Source organism: Diadema antillarum, unplaced genomic scaffold (assembly GCF_040938485.1).
Source record: "Diadema antillarum isolate AM-2024a unplaced genomic scaffold, OU_Dant_1.0 seq00001538_RagTag, whole genome shotgun sequence".
Taxonomy (NCBI): domain Eukaryota; kingdom Metazoa; phylum Echinodermata; class Echinoidea; order Diadematoida; family Diadematidae; genus Diadema; species Diadema antillarum.
Window position 1 is genome coordinate 77,133 of NW_027272269.1, and position 14,791 is coordinate 91,923.

At 38.3% G+C, this 14,791-nt stretch overlaps 1 protein-coding gene across 1 annotated transcript in view; it reads left to right on the forward strand.

Moving 5' to 3' along the window:
* LOC139710516 (2-oxoglutarate dehydrogenase complex component E1-like) overlaps positions 1-14,791 on the forward strand; it is a 72,521-nt gene that overhangs the window by 45,863 nt on the left and 11,867 nt on the right. The window contains exons 4-11 of the mRNA XM_071622449.1: positions 4,519-4,619; positions 5,849-6,003; positions 6,894-7,040; positions 8,158-8,248; positions 11,026-11,205; positions 11,962-12,090; positions 12,660-12,839; positions 13,808-13,960. Coding sequence (XP_071478550.1) covers positions 4,519-4,619; positions 5,849-6,003; positions 6,894-7,040; positions 8,158-8,248; positions 11,026-11,205; positions 11,962-12,090; positions 12,660-12,839; positions 13,808-13,960 — 1,136 coding nt within the window. The remainder of the gene's footprint in view (positions 1-4,518; positions 4,620-5,848; positions 6,004-6,893; positions 7,041-8,157; positions 8,249-11,025; positions 11,206-11,961; positions 12,091-12,659; positions 12,840-13,807; positions 13,961-14,791) is intronic.

A 14,791-nucleotide genomic window follows, 5' to 3' on the forward strand; every position in this document is an offset into this window, starting at 1 on the left:
GAATGATAACCACTTTAACTATGTCAGTGTAAGTCAAAATTGCAGAGCAATATATCGTCTGTTGACTCCGTTGAATTTCATTAAATAAAAGTTTCTTTGCTAGAGGACCAAAAGGACTGTTTAAAGGCATGTACCCATAGAACATAATTATGTATTTGCGTTGGTGCATGATTATTGCATGTCTTAGACTGCCTTTGGGTGGGGTAATTTTAGGCGTCCTCCACGTGGTTGCCTTCGTATGTGAACCATTTTTACCCTATAGAATTGTAGAACAAAAATTCTTCTATAACTTCCACTGAATTTTAATGGAAATGAAACTAAAAGGACGTTATGCACAGAGTTTTTTCGCTTCAAACAGCTGTATTCACGTTTGTATAATTATGTTTTGTACCGAGCCGTGAGGGTATAGGGATGAATTCTGGTACCTCCCTATATACGAGTCGCTTTGACTGTGCATCATTTTTTAAAGATAGAGTATTATACAAATTGTAGGAAAATGTCTCTGTCAATGCCAATTCTATTTCATGGAAATAAAAGAGTCTTTGCTAGACGGCCAAACGACTTAAAAATAAAATCTCGTACGCTTAAAACAACGGGAATCGCGTTGGTTGATGCATGTTGTGTAAATGGTCGTGGGGATAATATGATCGAGTGGGTTGACTTTGGGCACTACCTACAGGGTTCCTTTGACTGTGCCATCTTCAATATCTCAAAACCCTCAAGGATGCAAGAGATGAATCATCAAGATTCGAGCAAACCACCCTCCAAATAGAGTTCATTCATTACAAAATTAGACAAATTATAGATGTTGACACTTGTTTAATTTTGTACTTTTAAGCTATCATTATCTGTTGGATAACAAGCTCTAATTTTATGATATTATTCATGCTAATTTACTAAGGCTGTAAAGTTTGTTTTTGGTGAAGAGAAACTGAAATATCATATTTGAACACTCTTGATATGCTCATATCGGGCACTTTGATGCATTAGAATATTCCGTTGGCTCGGAACCCTTTGCATATTATGCAAGAGGCCGAGGTTATATAAGTGGAAATGTTTGCATCGCACTAACTCACATTGCAAACATAGGTTTCAACATTTTCGGTGTTCCAATCTGAAACCTAGAAGCATTGTTTTCATGGAAACACTGTATTTTTATCATTAAGGGAGCTAATTTGCATACTATGCAAATGAGGCCCAGACTATGTACATGGAAATAGTTGCATTGCACTAACTGACATCGTAAACATAGATTTCAACACTTTCGGTGCACATGTTCCAGTCTCAATCCTAGAAGCATTGTTGTCATGGAAACACTGTATTTTTATCATTAGGCCTATGGGAGCTAATTTGCATATTATGCAAATGAGGCCCAGACTATGTACATGTCATGGCGAATGTTTGCATCGCACTAACTGACATTATAAGCATAGGTTTCAACACTTTCGGTGTTCCAATCTAAAACCTAGAAGTATAGTTTTCATGGTAACACTGTATTTTTATCATAATGGGTGCTAATTTGCATATTATGGAAATTTAGCCACTATGCCCCACTGGATTTCTTAGGACTTTGAGTAAGGTGTTAAGTAGCCCATAACAAGTAGCACTGCAGTGGAATTTCCTACTGCAATTAGTATAGTGGGTGAAACCCTATTTTGACTGGACTAATGTGATCTATGACAAAATGTGAATCCAGTAACAGTGCTTCATTTCTTTCAGAAGTACAGTATTTGTTGCAGTAGTCCATCGAGTATAATGAGCTTGCTTTGATATCGTACAGAAATCCATGCAAGACCCGTTTCACCACTGGCATTGATTTCAGTGAGATCAGTGTCAATTAGTGTTTTCAGTTTCACTTAGCAAGTCCTCGTGACTGAAACATAATAAAAAAAGTGAGATATCGAGACTGAAACCAGTGAAGTGAAACTGAAACCAATGAGAAGTTTGGTGAAACACCCTACAGGACTGTAAGAAAGGAACAGCCATGAACTAACAAGGGGGCTGAGGTGGAGGAGGGTCTCATCTTATATGAGAAATTGACTTAATCTATATTCTATGCCTAATTGGCTTGAACAAAATGTCAGATTGTCTTATGATTGTGCCAAATGCAAAACGAAAAACAACAAAAAAATCCAGCTACTGAGATGGAATATACATAATATACCACTAATAATGAAAATTGTGATATCTGGACAGCTGTGTTATAATGGCTACAGGCAAATTTGAGTGTAACCATGGTAGCTATGGTCTCTCACAGGTTAGGTCTCAACTCTAGTCTATTAAATTTACATACTTATATAAATTTAGAATGGTGTTTATCGTTGGGAGGGTGTTGCATTTTTTGTTTGAGAAAGAAAAATGTTTTCAGCATAAAGTTGCCATAGAAATGACCTAATTTGGGCTCAGATTTTATGAAAAGAGGTCACAAATGGGCTCAATTTTGTTTGGAGAAAGGCAGGAAATAAGAAATACATACACTGGCAACTTATCTAATGATTATAATGTCAGTTGTATAATGAACACTTGATATATCCTAAAATTCTCATTGATTTTTTTGGGTTTTGTGGTGGCCATATTGATGACGTCATTTGAGCTTGTTCCGACGCAGAAATTTCGGGTAAATTTTACTGGTAAGTTTCTTAAGACATATACTTTCAAAAGATTACAAAATTTGTTTGTTATACGATAGTTGCCAGTTGACCCCAAAATTCAGCCTCAATCCGCAGGCCTATAATGCCAGGGTGCGTGCATAGGTGCTTCTTATTATGACATCCCAAAAGAAGTTTGCTAAAGCTGTCATCCCCCTCAGCTGAATCATGAGCCGAACTGTGATCGGACCACTGACTACAGTGAATCGGACTTCTTCGGACTTGGGGAAGTGGGCCACAGCGTAAGCGCCAAAGAGGAGTCGATAGCATAGGTCTCTATAGGAAACTTGCGTCGTGCACCCGCGTACGCATTTGACAAAAACACCGGGACCATGCACCTTTAAATCTTGACATTCAAGTTCATGAAGTTAGAATCAAAGTCAGTGCAGGAAGTAATACATTTCAGAAGGCTTTTATCTGCAGTGTCAGTGTTTTTTGCACAGTTCAGTTATAGCAGTTAAAGGTAGCACTTGTCATCACTCATCAGATGAAAAATGAAGTGTTTTTCATTTCTTCTCTTTTTCATTTTTAGGTGAACATTAAGTCATTCAAGAGAATGTTGAAATGTCTTCTGAATGACATGTTTTGACTGTATGCTGCCATTGTATTTTCCTAGGGTTTTTTTTTTTTTTTTACAGAGACATACTGCTTTGCGAAGTAACATTAAAGTGAACCTTTGATTGTTGAGTGACCAGTTGTTTGACTTGGTTTAAGTCCAGTAAATCTGTAAAACCATGTAAAGGCTGTTGTGGTATATTATTGAACTACTTCATACATATGCAGCCATGACAAATCATGTAATTTTCTGTCAAGAAAAGATACACTTTGAATCGAGGAAAACACTGGTTTGTTGATGTAAATCACCCCCTATGCTTACTCCTTTCATGAACTTTCCATGGCAAACACAGAGTTTTTTTGAGGTTTGCCAAGAAGTTTGTTACATTGCCCACTGTGTAACTGGTGTGTTGATGAGAGCTGGAGTGTTACCTCGTATGTGATGTTGATAGAGTGTTGGATGATTTTTCAAGCCAATGTGAATGAGGACAATTAAAATGTGCAAGCCATTGAACATGTTATGTTACCTACATTGTAAAGGCAAATTTAGTTTGTTGCCACGTGCAGTTTATGAAATGATTAGTAACCTATAATCAGAGAGCATGTTATCTTAGAATGTACAATTTTTGTCCGGCTGTATGAGGATGAGTACCTCACCATCTCAGTCTGTTGCATACTTCTCACCACTGTATAGCGCGAGTTATAAGCTTCATGTCCCTGCATTTTGTATGAGTGATTGTATAGCACATTGATTTGTTGTAGACAAAAAGTTTGTTGTGACCATATGACATATCAGGCACCTCTGAGGGTGTAAGAGCCTTTTGATTATCTTTGAATTATTTTGTACATGTCATAGACTCCTTTCTCTGATTTCACTTTTTGTAATATAAAAATGTACAACATCAGATCATTTATTGCTTTACATAGATGCTGTGTACTGTATGTCAGATCAAATACCAGTAGATTGATTGGGAAGGATAATTAGAATCTGCATCTGAACTTCCAATATCTTGGTAGCTAAATGTTGATATTTCTCAGTATATTTCTCAGTTCTTTCATTTGTTTGTATTCCACAATGTGCAGGGTTGATAGCATGACAAGCCTTTTGCTGACAAGATACTAGATAGTTTGTAGGATATTGATATAAGACAGTTTAACAGACTGACAAAAAGATAGATAGATACGGGCAGATACATAGACGAAAGAATGAAAGTAGATGTAGAAAGATAGTGTACATGTATGTCTGTAAATATAACATGCTAGTTTCTCTCGCCCAACACCGTTCTCTGTTCATTTTGTCCTTGACTATCTCAAGACGAGAATGACATGGACCGAGTCTTCACCCTGCCCCAGACCACTTTCATTGGCGGAGACCAACAAGCGCTGCCACTCAGGGAGATTATCAAGCGCCTGGAGGTAAGACTAGCAAAGAGCTGTCATAGCATCATAGTTTACACATGTGTGGCAAGCTGGGGAACCAAAAAACCCCATTACATTTGTGGTAGCCAGAACTTATTCTGGAAGAATTTTTAGAATCTATTTCTGGATGATGAATTGCAAACTTGTGCATATACCCTTCATTATGCTATTTGGCATTTTGCGGAAGGACAATTTTTGAAAAATTGGACCAGGTAGAGATAACTTGTGGAAGAGCCCCATCACAGATAAAAGTTGATGGAATTGTTGTGATTAAGATATATATTTCCTGTAAAATTGTGAAGTTTTGATTCTGGAGCAATTTTCATGTCAAAGCTTCATTTGCACCTGATGTGTGCCTTGATTTCATCTTTCATGTGATGCTGACAGGTAAGGGGATCATGTTGACAGTTCTAGGATGATTTCTGAAAACAATGCTCAGAATGTAAGCCAGCAACAACCAACTGTCTCTTCGTCTGTTTGGCAGGAGAATAGTAAAATCTCCTGGGGGGCGTTTCATAAAGCTGTTTGTAAAGTTACGAACGACTTACGAGCGACTGGTGATCAGTTCTTGTGCTGAATTATGGAAATTCTGATAGGTATAGCACATCAGAACTGATCACCAGTCGTTCGTAACTTGTTCGTAACTTGTTTGTAACTTTACGAACAGCTTTATGAAACAGGGCCCTGGTATTGCCCCCCCCCCCCCCCAAACCAGGAATCTTGTGGTTTGTAACAATCAGTGATACAATGTAGTTTCTTTGGTGAAAATCAATGTTAATGACTGACTTTGGCCTGTCACATTTTATTTGGATCGCTTTTCTGAATATCTCAACCATTTGGAGACAAATTTTCATCAAATAATCTGTGAATTTTTCTAAAAATTACATTTTCTTTCATATTTCCTAAGTGGTTTCTCATTATCTCACAAACAAACACACACACACACACATAGACACACACAATAGTTGGAAACCTGCAGCCCCATCTAAACCAATACTGTACCATCCCTTCAAGTGGATTGGATCATTTATTTTGAAAGAAACATGCCAGCACACACTCTGTAGGGGCATACACTATATTTTGTTAAACATGTCAAATCACTGTTTGCATTGAATGATCATTGTGTGCAGTTTTAAATGAAAATATATAGATGTGTTGTTCTGTAGTAAAAAGATAAAGAACCAACCGGAAGCAATTTCCACATTCTACCTTGTTCCAATCCCCAGGATGTTTACTGTCGCAGTATTGGAGTTGAGTACATGTTCATCAATGACCGCGAACAATGTGATTGGATCAGACAGCAGTTTGAGTCACCGGGGGCTATGCAGTTCTCCAAGATGGACAAGAGGCTCATTCTTGAGCGCCTGATCCGTTCTACCAGGTAAGTCTAATGCCAGATAGAGACAATACAGGTGGGAAAACAAAGAAACAGCCTAATCTTTTTTTTATGGCCATTGGATAAAATCAAGCATCCATTATTTGTGTGTGATAGATGCACTACTTGACAAACCTTATTTTTATTAAAGTGCAAAGTTTTAAAAGTGTGAGCCTGTTAAAGTGAGCCAATCTCTGTTAATTTGTCATGGTTATGATTGCACGGATGACATTGTTTTCTTTGTTCGAAAAATGAATATCTCCAAATATTTGTGTGCTTTTTTTCATTTCAAACTTCAGTAAATATTTCAGAGATGCAGAAAATATGTGAGAATATCCATACTGTCAAGTATTCCATGTTTACTGGGCTTTATGCCATTGTGCAACTGTACCAAGCAGTCGCTATCTCAAAAGCATATACATATATATCTGAACTATATCGTAGACATCTTTGGACTGATGCCAAACTACATGGATTTTATCAGTTGATATATAAAGCACATTTCCATTTTATCACATGAGTCCTACTTATTGATATTATAGATATCAGATGTAATCAAAGATAGAAAATCATATTTGATGTCTAGAGATGATATCTTACCCACTTCATATATTGTGGAGAAGAGTTTATTCTTCTAGTCTTATGTGTGGGTTTGTTTGTTTTTTCAAGGTAGGGATGAGGAGTTTAGTTTGCTACATAACTGTTTTCACTAGGTTCTTCCTACAAAATACCATTTTTACCTCTCTCTTTTTCCTTTCTTCTTTCTTTGTGTTCCTCAAGTGTTAATGCAAGATGCATGCTTGAACTTTACATAAGGGTTTCCCCTAGGTCAGTGGTTTGCAAAGGATTCTCTCTATACATGAACTTGTTTTGATCTTCTCTTTTTTCCTGCGTAGATTTGAGGAGTACCTCGCCCGCAAGTGGTCAGCGGAGAAGAGGTTTGGCCTGGAGGGGTGCGAGGTGCTCATCCCGGCTCTCAAGTCTATCATCGATGAGTGCAGTGCTAAGGGGGTGGAGAGCTTCGTCATCGGCATGCCCCACCGGTAAGTATGAGGGATTGGAGGAGGAGACTTGTCTAGAGGGTGATGAGCATTAATATGCCTGCCCTCCTTTTTTGCAATTTTGCCTTCTCTTGGTAGCTGAAGGTCCAATCAGTCTGGGTCAAAAAAAATATATATATATTACGTACTTCCAAGAAATCAGCCTTTATGACATGAAAGTTTGCTGAATTTTTGAGAACTTTTAGTGGATTTATTGCTGTATTATTTGGACTGCACTCTTCAGGTTTCTCTGTAAGGATTGGAACTTCCAGTGTTGACCTGCTGTTTGTTCAAAATTTCAAGAAACAAGGGTCCAAAGGTGGTTGTTTCAGAAAGAAAGATTGTAATTGAAATACTACAAGTGGTAAAAGCATTAGAGAAGTTGCACAGTTTTAATAGCAGAAGAGAGAGATGGTGGTTACAGCCACCTGGGCTAAGAAGGAATGACGTCATCTCTTGGACAGGAAGAGGGAAGCCAAGAAGAGCAGATTGTCCACGCAAAAAGGTTTCTTACTGCTTTTAACCTGTTGAGGACGGACTGATTTTGCTACAACACACATCTCCCTTAGACAGCTGCCCGAGTATACTCGGGACTCATCCTCAACGGGTTGACGAGAAAATGATGTGCTGGAGTGTTATAAAAAATCAAGGAGGGAATACCAAGCACATGACTGGTCATTTCTTGGTGTGAATACAGTTCTGAATTCCTGTTCTTTGTAGTCTAAGAACAAATGATAAAGATTCCTGGAAAAAAAATATGAAAGTTGTTAACACTTTTGTTCGGATATCATGCCACTGGGTATGCATACTTCTGTGTGCCACCCTATAGAGAAGCTGAGAGAAGATTGTGCCGTGTACATGTATGTCAATGTGTTCATGAAGAGTTACTCTAGTAAAAATTGACCATAGAAACTCTCTGGGCAGTGACATGAAGATGAAATATTGTCAAGTTTTTAAACAAAAGTGACTGGCAAATATAATGCACATGATGATACTTTTGGGAAACCATGACAACTGTACATCCATGAGATAAAATTCCTTTCAAAAGCCCTCCACTTAACGAGGCAAAAGTACGGCTATCCATATCGTAAGACCTCTCATCCCGTCTCCCACCATGCAGGGGCAGACTCAATGTTCTGGCCAACGTTGCTCGCAAGCCCCTGGAGCAGATCTTCTGCCAGTTTGACTCCAAGCTGGAAGCCGCAGATGAGGTAAACTTGAAATCACACCATGCACTCACTTCACTTCATGACAGGAACATACACAAAGTCTGATTGCACCCTGTAAAAGAAGTACAACAGATGCCAAGCAGTGATGATTTGCAAATCTTAGGGGTAAAAAGCAACAACCTTGAAAACATTTTGTTGGACATTCCAGTTATTTGATGAATGTCTGTGCTGTAGCAGCTAATGTGTATCCATCACAGATAAAGTGGTGCAGGATGTGACAGCCTCTCATTTTGATATTAAATGGCAGCTAATTTATAGCCATTTGTCTGGCAGGGACACAAGTCCAGGGATAACTACATTGTCAGTGCCAATGTTGCCTGCAAAAGTGCATTGACATTGTGATATGGGGGTGGTGGTGGGGAGATAATCGTTTATCAGAATGTGGTAATGTGATAGCAGACTTCCTTTCAAGGCAAGTTACTCAATCTAGCGTTTTCATGTCTTCCTGATTGATTTTGGCAGGGGTAATTTAAGCCAAAATAGAAACCATTGTCTCATGTTTGCAAAACCAACAGTAACATTTTTTGTGCAACCCTGTTTCTGCTTGTGAGCATATTGTGGTAGTGTCTTTTAGTTGTTCAGTATAGTGATAACCTGTAAGAGAAATATGGCCCCACAGAGAAAGCTGTTTTTATTAAACACTGAATAATCTCTGGAAGACACTTTAATCAAACAAATTGCTGATGATGATTGTTTGAATGTTTGAAACAATTGTGTCCATTATTTCAACTCATTATTACACTACTCTCAATTCAATTCAATTCAATAGTTTATTTATTTCCATCAAAGAAGAAAAAGATGATTCAAAACGGTACAAATTGTCAATTTGACTTTCATTCATCTGATAATACAGTTCGTCGAATACAATATAAGGTATTGACCGATTCGGGTTCGTTGAGGGCAGCAGACATTTTACGGCACAGGGCGCAGCCATAGTGGGTGTATCAGCGACCCCCCCTGCTCTCCCCCACCCCGGGGCAACATGTTTATCGCGCACTTGTAACAAAGGTTCGCGCACTAAGCAAGCATTCGCGCATTCAGTACGAGACGCCCATTGGCTAAAGCAGTTTTTCATTCTGTGCGCGTGCTAATGTAGGGAGAGGGGTGGGGGTGTGCGGAGGGGGGGTCTGCTGATACACCCACTATGGCTGCGCCTATGCTAAAAATACACATATCGCGTCACAGAATCGGTCAATATGCACGAATGATTCTCTAGCTTGGCATATAGAAATTATCATATGTGTACTTTGTCCACATACATTTAATGGCATACATTCTGTAGTTTTAACAGTACTGACCTACAGCAAGTTCAGATTATTTTTAGCAGTTCCTGGTACATAGGAACATTTCATGCTGCGAAAATATCATGTTTTACTGTACTGGATTGGGATCTGATGATAATTGTGGTTGCCATCATCGAAGTGACCTATGAAAATACTGTTTGAGTTCACAAATCACGTTCCCAAAAGAGATTTCACTTTTAACATGCCTACAGTGTAGTGCATGTGAGTACTAACAGTATTGATTCTTTTTGGTGATTTGAGAAGTGTGACATTGTAAATATATAGAAAGAGCACAGTGGGTAAAAATTGTAATTTGTTTCTGATTCCTTTCTCTGTTAAAGATGTTGTCAAAGTATTCCTCCATCTACAAATATTTAGTTTCTTTGTGTTTTTGTATGAATTCAATTTTACTTGCCACTCAAAAACAGAGAGAAAAAAAAATAACATGAAAATCATGTTAGCCGTGCAAACACACTGTCATCATATGAAAAAAAATTGAGAACAATAATGTGGGGGTGTTCTGATTCAATATTCTGTACATGATATTTGTGCTTTAAACACACTTGACTTCAGTGAATGTTATGGGGATGTTATCAAAATATTATAATGTACTTGAATGTTCTGTCGATCCAAACTTAGTATGTAAAGCGCACTTGGTATCACGAGTACTATGACAATCACACTTACTGTAATTGATACTGATTTGCATAAACTTGGCTGTGGTCCCATATGCTGGCCTTCACTGGATATTTCTGAAGAACAGGAAATATGCACATACTATCACATAGTATGTGAATGTGTAACCTTGAATTGCTAATAGTCTCTCCTGTTTTAACATGTACATAAATTCAAACACACCTTTACAATTCAGGGATCAGTTTAACATGCTCGCCTTCATGTACATTGCCACCAATTTAGACATTTTTCTGTAACTACTTAGACATTTTTATATAAGTAATGAGATCATACTCTTATCATATCATGAGTGATATACTCTAGAAAATTTTCAGCATCACATTTCAAGTTTGTTTTTTTTCAACACGCCCAACCAGTTTTCAAACTAACCAAAGTCTGTAGACAATTATGTTTTGACAAATGATTCCAATTACTGTAAAAGTGAAAATTTTCACGCATTTCACGCAACATAAAGCCAGTTAAAAATTAAAGCACATGAATATTTTTGCATGTGATTTTGTTATAATGTTCTATCTCTTTGATTCCCTAATATTAAAAACATGCGAAATTCATTTTACTTGACTGAGTGCGAAAATTTACTCACATGAAAATTCCCACTTTTGCAGTATATTCTTTGTGGCCTTTTCATACTTCTCTTCTACTCTTGTGAAGCGTGGCTGAGCTTTCCTCAACTTTAAAATGAGACATTTGGTCATAGATTATGCTGTGGAAATGGCTGAATTAGTAAAGACATGAAAGTACTGATTCTTGATCCTGCTCTTTTGTTGTTTTCATATTCAGGGATCCGGTGATGTTAAGTACCATCTTGGGATGTCGATGACCCGGCACAATCACATCAGCAAGCGTAACATCAACCTGGCGCTGGTGGCCAACCCATCCCACTTGGAGGCTGTTGACCCCGTCGTGCAGGGCAAGACAAGGGCTGAGCAGTTCTACCGGGGTGACACGGAGGGTAACCAGGTGAGCTATCCAGGAAACTTGGATCGATGGAAGTGGTTCTGGAACAACTCCTCTTGGAAAGATTTGCCTTGCGAGCATCTCTATGTGATAATGATTTTGCGACATGATCTTATTGACCTCGGGAGGCTTCTTCAGTGTTATACAATTCTTTCCAAGGACCCTGCCATTATTGTTGCACAAGTATTGCCAGTAATCTCTGGTGCCTCTGTGTTAGGAGGGATATTGTTGGTGAAACATCTTGTCCAAGGATGTAACTACCTGGGAGGATTCAACTTGGATCTCATGTTTAACTTTCTTGAACCTTACCACAGTACTCGCACTGATAGTGGTATATGACTTCAAATTAGTGTCTATAAAGTATGTAGCAAAGGTATCACTGTCATCAACACATGAACCATGCGCCACACAAATTTATGTTTGTACTGTTAGTAATACTTGAAAATCACTTGCAAAATGTTGTCTAACTAAAAAAAAAAATTAGCTCAAGGCGACTTGAAATGAAATTTTCTGGTCTATACCATACTACATGCATATAAAGAATTAGGTACCAATGTAAGGATTCTGTTACTTTTTAATGGAAGCAGAGAAAGTTTGGGGCAAACATCCCCTGCCAGCTGCCCTACACACAAGTTTTTGGTTGAAGCTAAAAGTGTAATGCACAACATTGATGCTAGTTACTATTCTTGCACGCAATTGGCTTGAAATTAGAAGGGAACCATCTGACACCAGTGACTTGTAACTTAACTCTACAAACAGGTGATGAGTATTCTGATGCATGGCGATGCTGCATTCTCCGGCCAGGGCATCGTGTACGAGACCTTCCATCTTTCTGACCTGCCAGAGTACTCCACCCATGGCACCATCCACGTGGTCATTAACAACCAGGTAACCATCAGTGCTCTGGTGACCTCCAATACCCAGTGTAGGACTCTCAGCTGCCTCAACCACAGGGTCATGATGAGAAAGAAGTAAAACTGACGAGGAGAAAATGGATTTGAGGAAGACTGAAATGTGTTTTTTAGAGGAAATGATAAAGAGCAAAAAAAAAAATCATATTTTGACATGTCATTGACTGAATTAAATTGAATATAATGATGCATGAATAATTAGACTTCACATCAATGAATTTATTTTTTGAAGAATTAGGAAAACAAGATGTTGTTATGGATAAAGTATGTTTTGAAACATTCAAACGGACCACTGGCAAAGACTGCTAAGACTGCAGAGACTATCAATTAATGCAAAATCAGATGGTGTATCGCTCAGTGAGGTATTCATATTTTGATACCGGCTCCAAAATAAAATGATGCTAGTGACAGATATCCAGTGTTGTAAATCGATGTATTGGTATTAGATTATACATGTACTTCCAAGACAAGTGCGACCAGGTGGTTGCAAACTTTGACCCAATGCAGTAAATCTCTTTGATTGTTTTTCCCTCTCTCTGTGTAAAGATTGGCTTCACAACTGACCCACGTTTCTCAAGGTCATCACCCTACTGCACCGATGTGGCTCGTGTGGTCAATGCCCCCATTTTCCATGTCAACGCCGATGACCCGGAAGCAGTCATGCATGTGTGTCAGGTCGCCTCCCAGTGGCGCTGCAAGTACAAGAAGGACGTCGTCATCGACCTTGTGAGTTTCTACAATTTAGGGTGGTCTTAACTTTGCTTTCTGTCCATGGTTCTTTGATGAGCTGATGATGTTTTAGTCTAATGGTTGTCTCTCCCACCTGTGGTATATCTGAAAAATGGAATTAAGAAAGTGGAAATATAAGACAGGGATTTTTTTTAATTTGTCTATTTTTTGTTTTGTTTTGTTTTTGTTTTTGTTTGTTTGTTTGTTTTTTGCTTTTTGTTGGGAATGGGGAAATATTTGTTGTTTTGCTGTATTTGGTGTTTGTGTTTGTTTGTTTGTGTGTGTGTGTGTGTGTGTGTGTATGTATGACTGCTGTATCAAAGTCATACAAGATCATTTATAGTGACAAAGCTGTGACTACTGCCACTTGGTGAAAACGAGTCTCATTGAACCAAATATGTAATGTAATCTGAAGAACAAAGTGACTATTCACTTTATGTAGTGGTTGTGGAGGATATGAAAGATCTTGCAAAAGTTTGTCTGTTGAGTTAACCTGTTGAAGACGAGTCTCGAATATACTCAGCTGGTGTCTATGGGAAATGTGTGTTGTAGCAAAATCAGTCTGTTCTCAATGGATTAAAGGTCCTGTTTACCTTTGGGAGCAGAGATTTACAAAAATTTCAAAATATCACATTTGATGCATATGTGTAGGTCAGCTTTGTCACAAAACATCATATCATATAAATTTTGTGCAATAAGACCTAAGATATGAGGTGATATTACGATTTTTCTTAATAAACCATAACTGTAGATGGTTTAGTCTGGAAACATTTGTATTCAACTATTGTTCACATGTCATACATTTAAAAATACTTAACATCCATTAAACTGGTTCAAATTTTCACATTGGTTTTTTCTATCTCTAACTCACATATTAGAAACATTTTGAAGCACTAATGCTGGGTTTTTGTTTCATCTGCAAATGGGAAATCATGCCTTTAGTTGATTCCTCCCTTGCTCCCAAGGTGTGCTACCGTCGTAACGGCCACAATGAGATGGACGAGCCTCTCTTCACTCAGCCCCTCATGTACAAGAAAATCCGGAGCCACAAGCACGTGCTGAAGCAGTACGCCGAGGCCAAGATTGCTGAGGGCATCATGACAGAGCAGGAGTTTGAGGTAAGTCTCGATTGACATATCTGGTACACTGCATTCCCGACTGCACCAAAATATTAGATTCAGGGCCCTGATTTGCTAACATTGGAACTACATCGACCCCAACAATAAGCCCAAAGTTAGGAAAGACTCCGATCAAATCTAGTGGGGAAGGATACAATATAGACATTCAAGATGTATTCTAGAACTGGGCAAGATGGGTGCATGATGTTGTTCCCAAATAGCTTAGTGGAAACTGTTCCTAAATTCTGAGGACTGATTGATTCCAAAATTTGTCCGTAAGATCGCAGAATTGAACTTAAGATTGATTTTAGAGCTTCTTGGAACAGCTCCGTATACTGGAGCTGGGATTAGAGTTGCTGAATTCTTGCCCCAAACATCAGACAACTGTTAGACAGTCTCATGAGAGGCTACATTTGCAATTCTGACAACACTAGAATGAGAAATTTGAATACAACCCATCGTTAAAAAGCAAAGTTGGTAGTTTCTTGCCCAGGAAACAACATGCATTGTACTCGTTTCTTCTGAGGCAATACTTTGGCTTGCTCCTAATTCAGCAAAGATCAGTTGACCCATGAAAATCCTTAAAAAACAACAACAACACTATAAGGTACATTTATATGTGGCTTATATGCCATGTCCTAAGATATGCCTTGTATAAATTTGTTTCTTGTAAGGCAATATTTTGGATTGCTCCTAATTCAGCAAAGATCAGTTGATTAATGATAATTGTTAAAAAATAAAACACCAAAAGGTACATTTCTATGTGGCATAATATGGTATGTCCTAAAATATGCATTGTATAAATTTGTTTCTTGTAAGGCAATGTTTTGG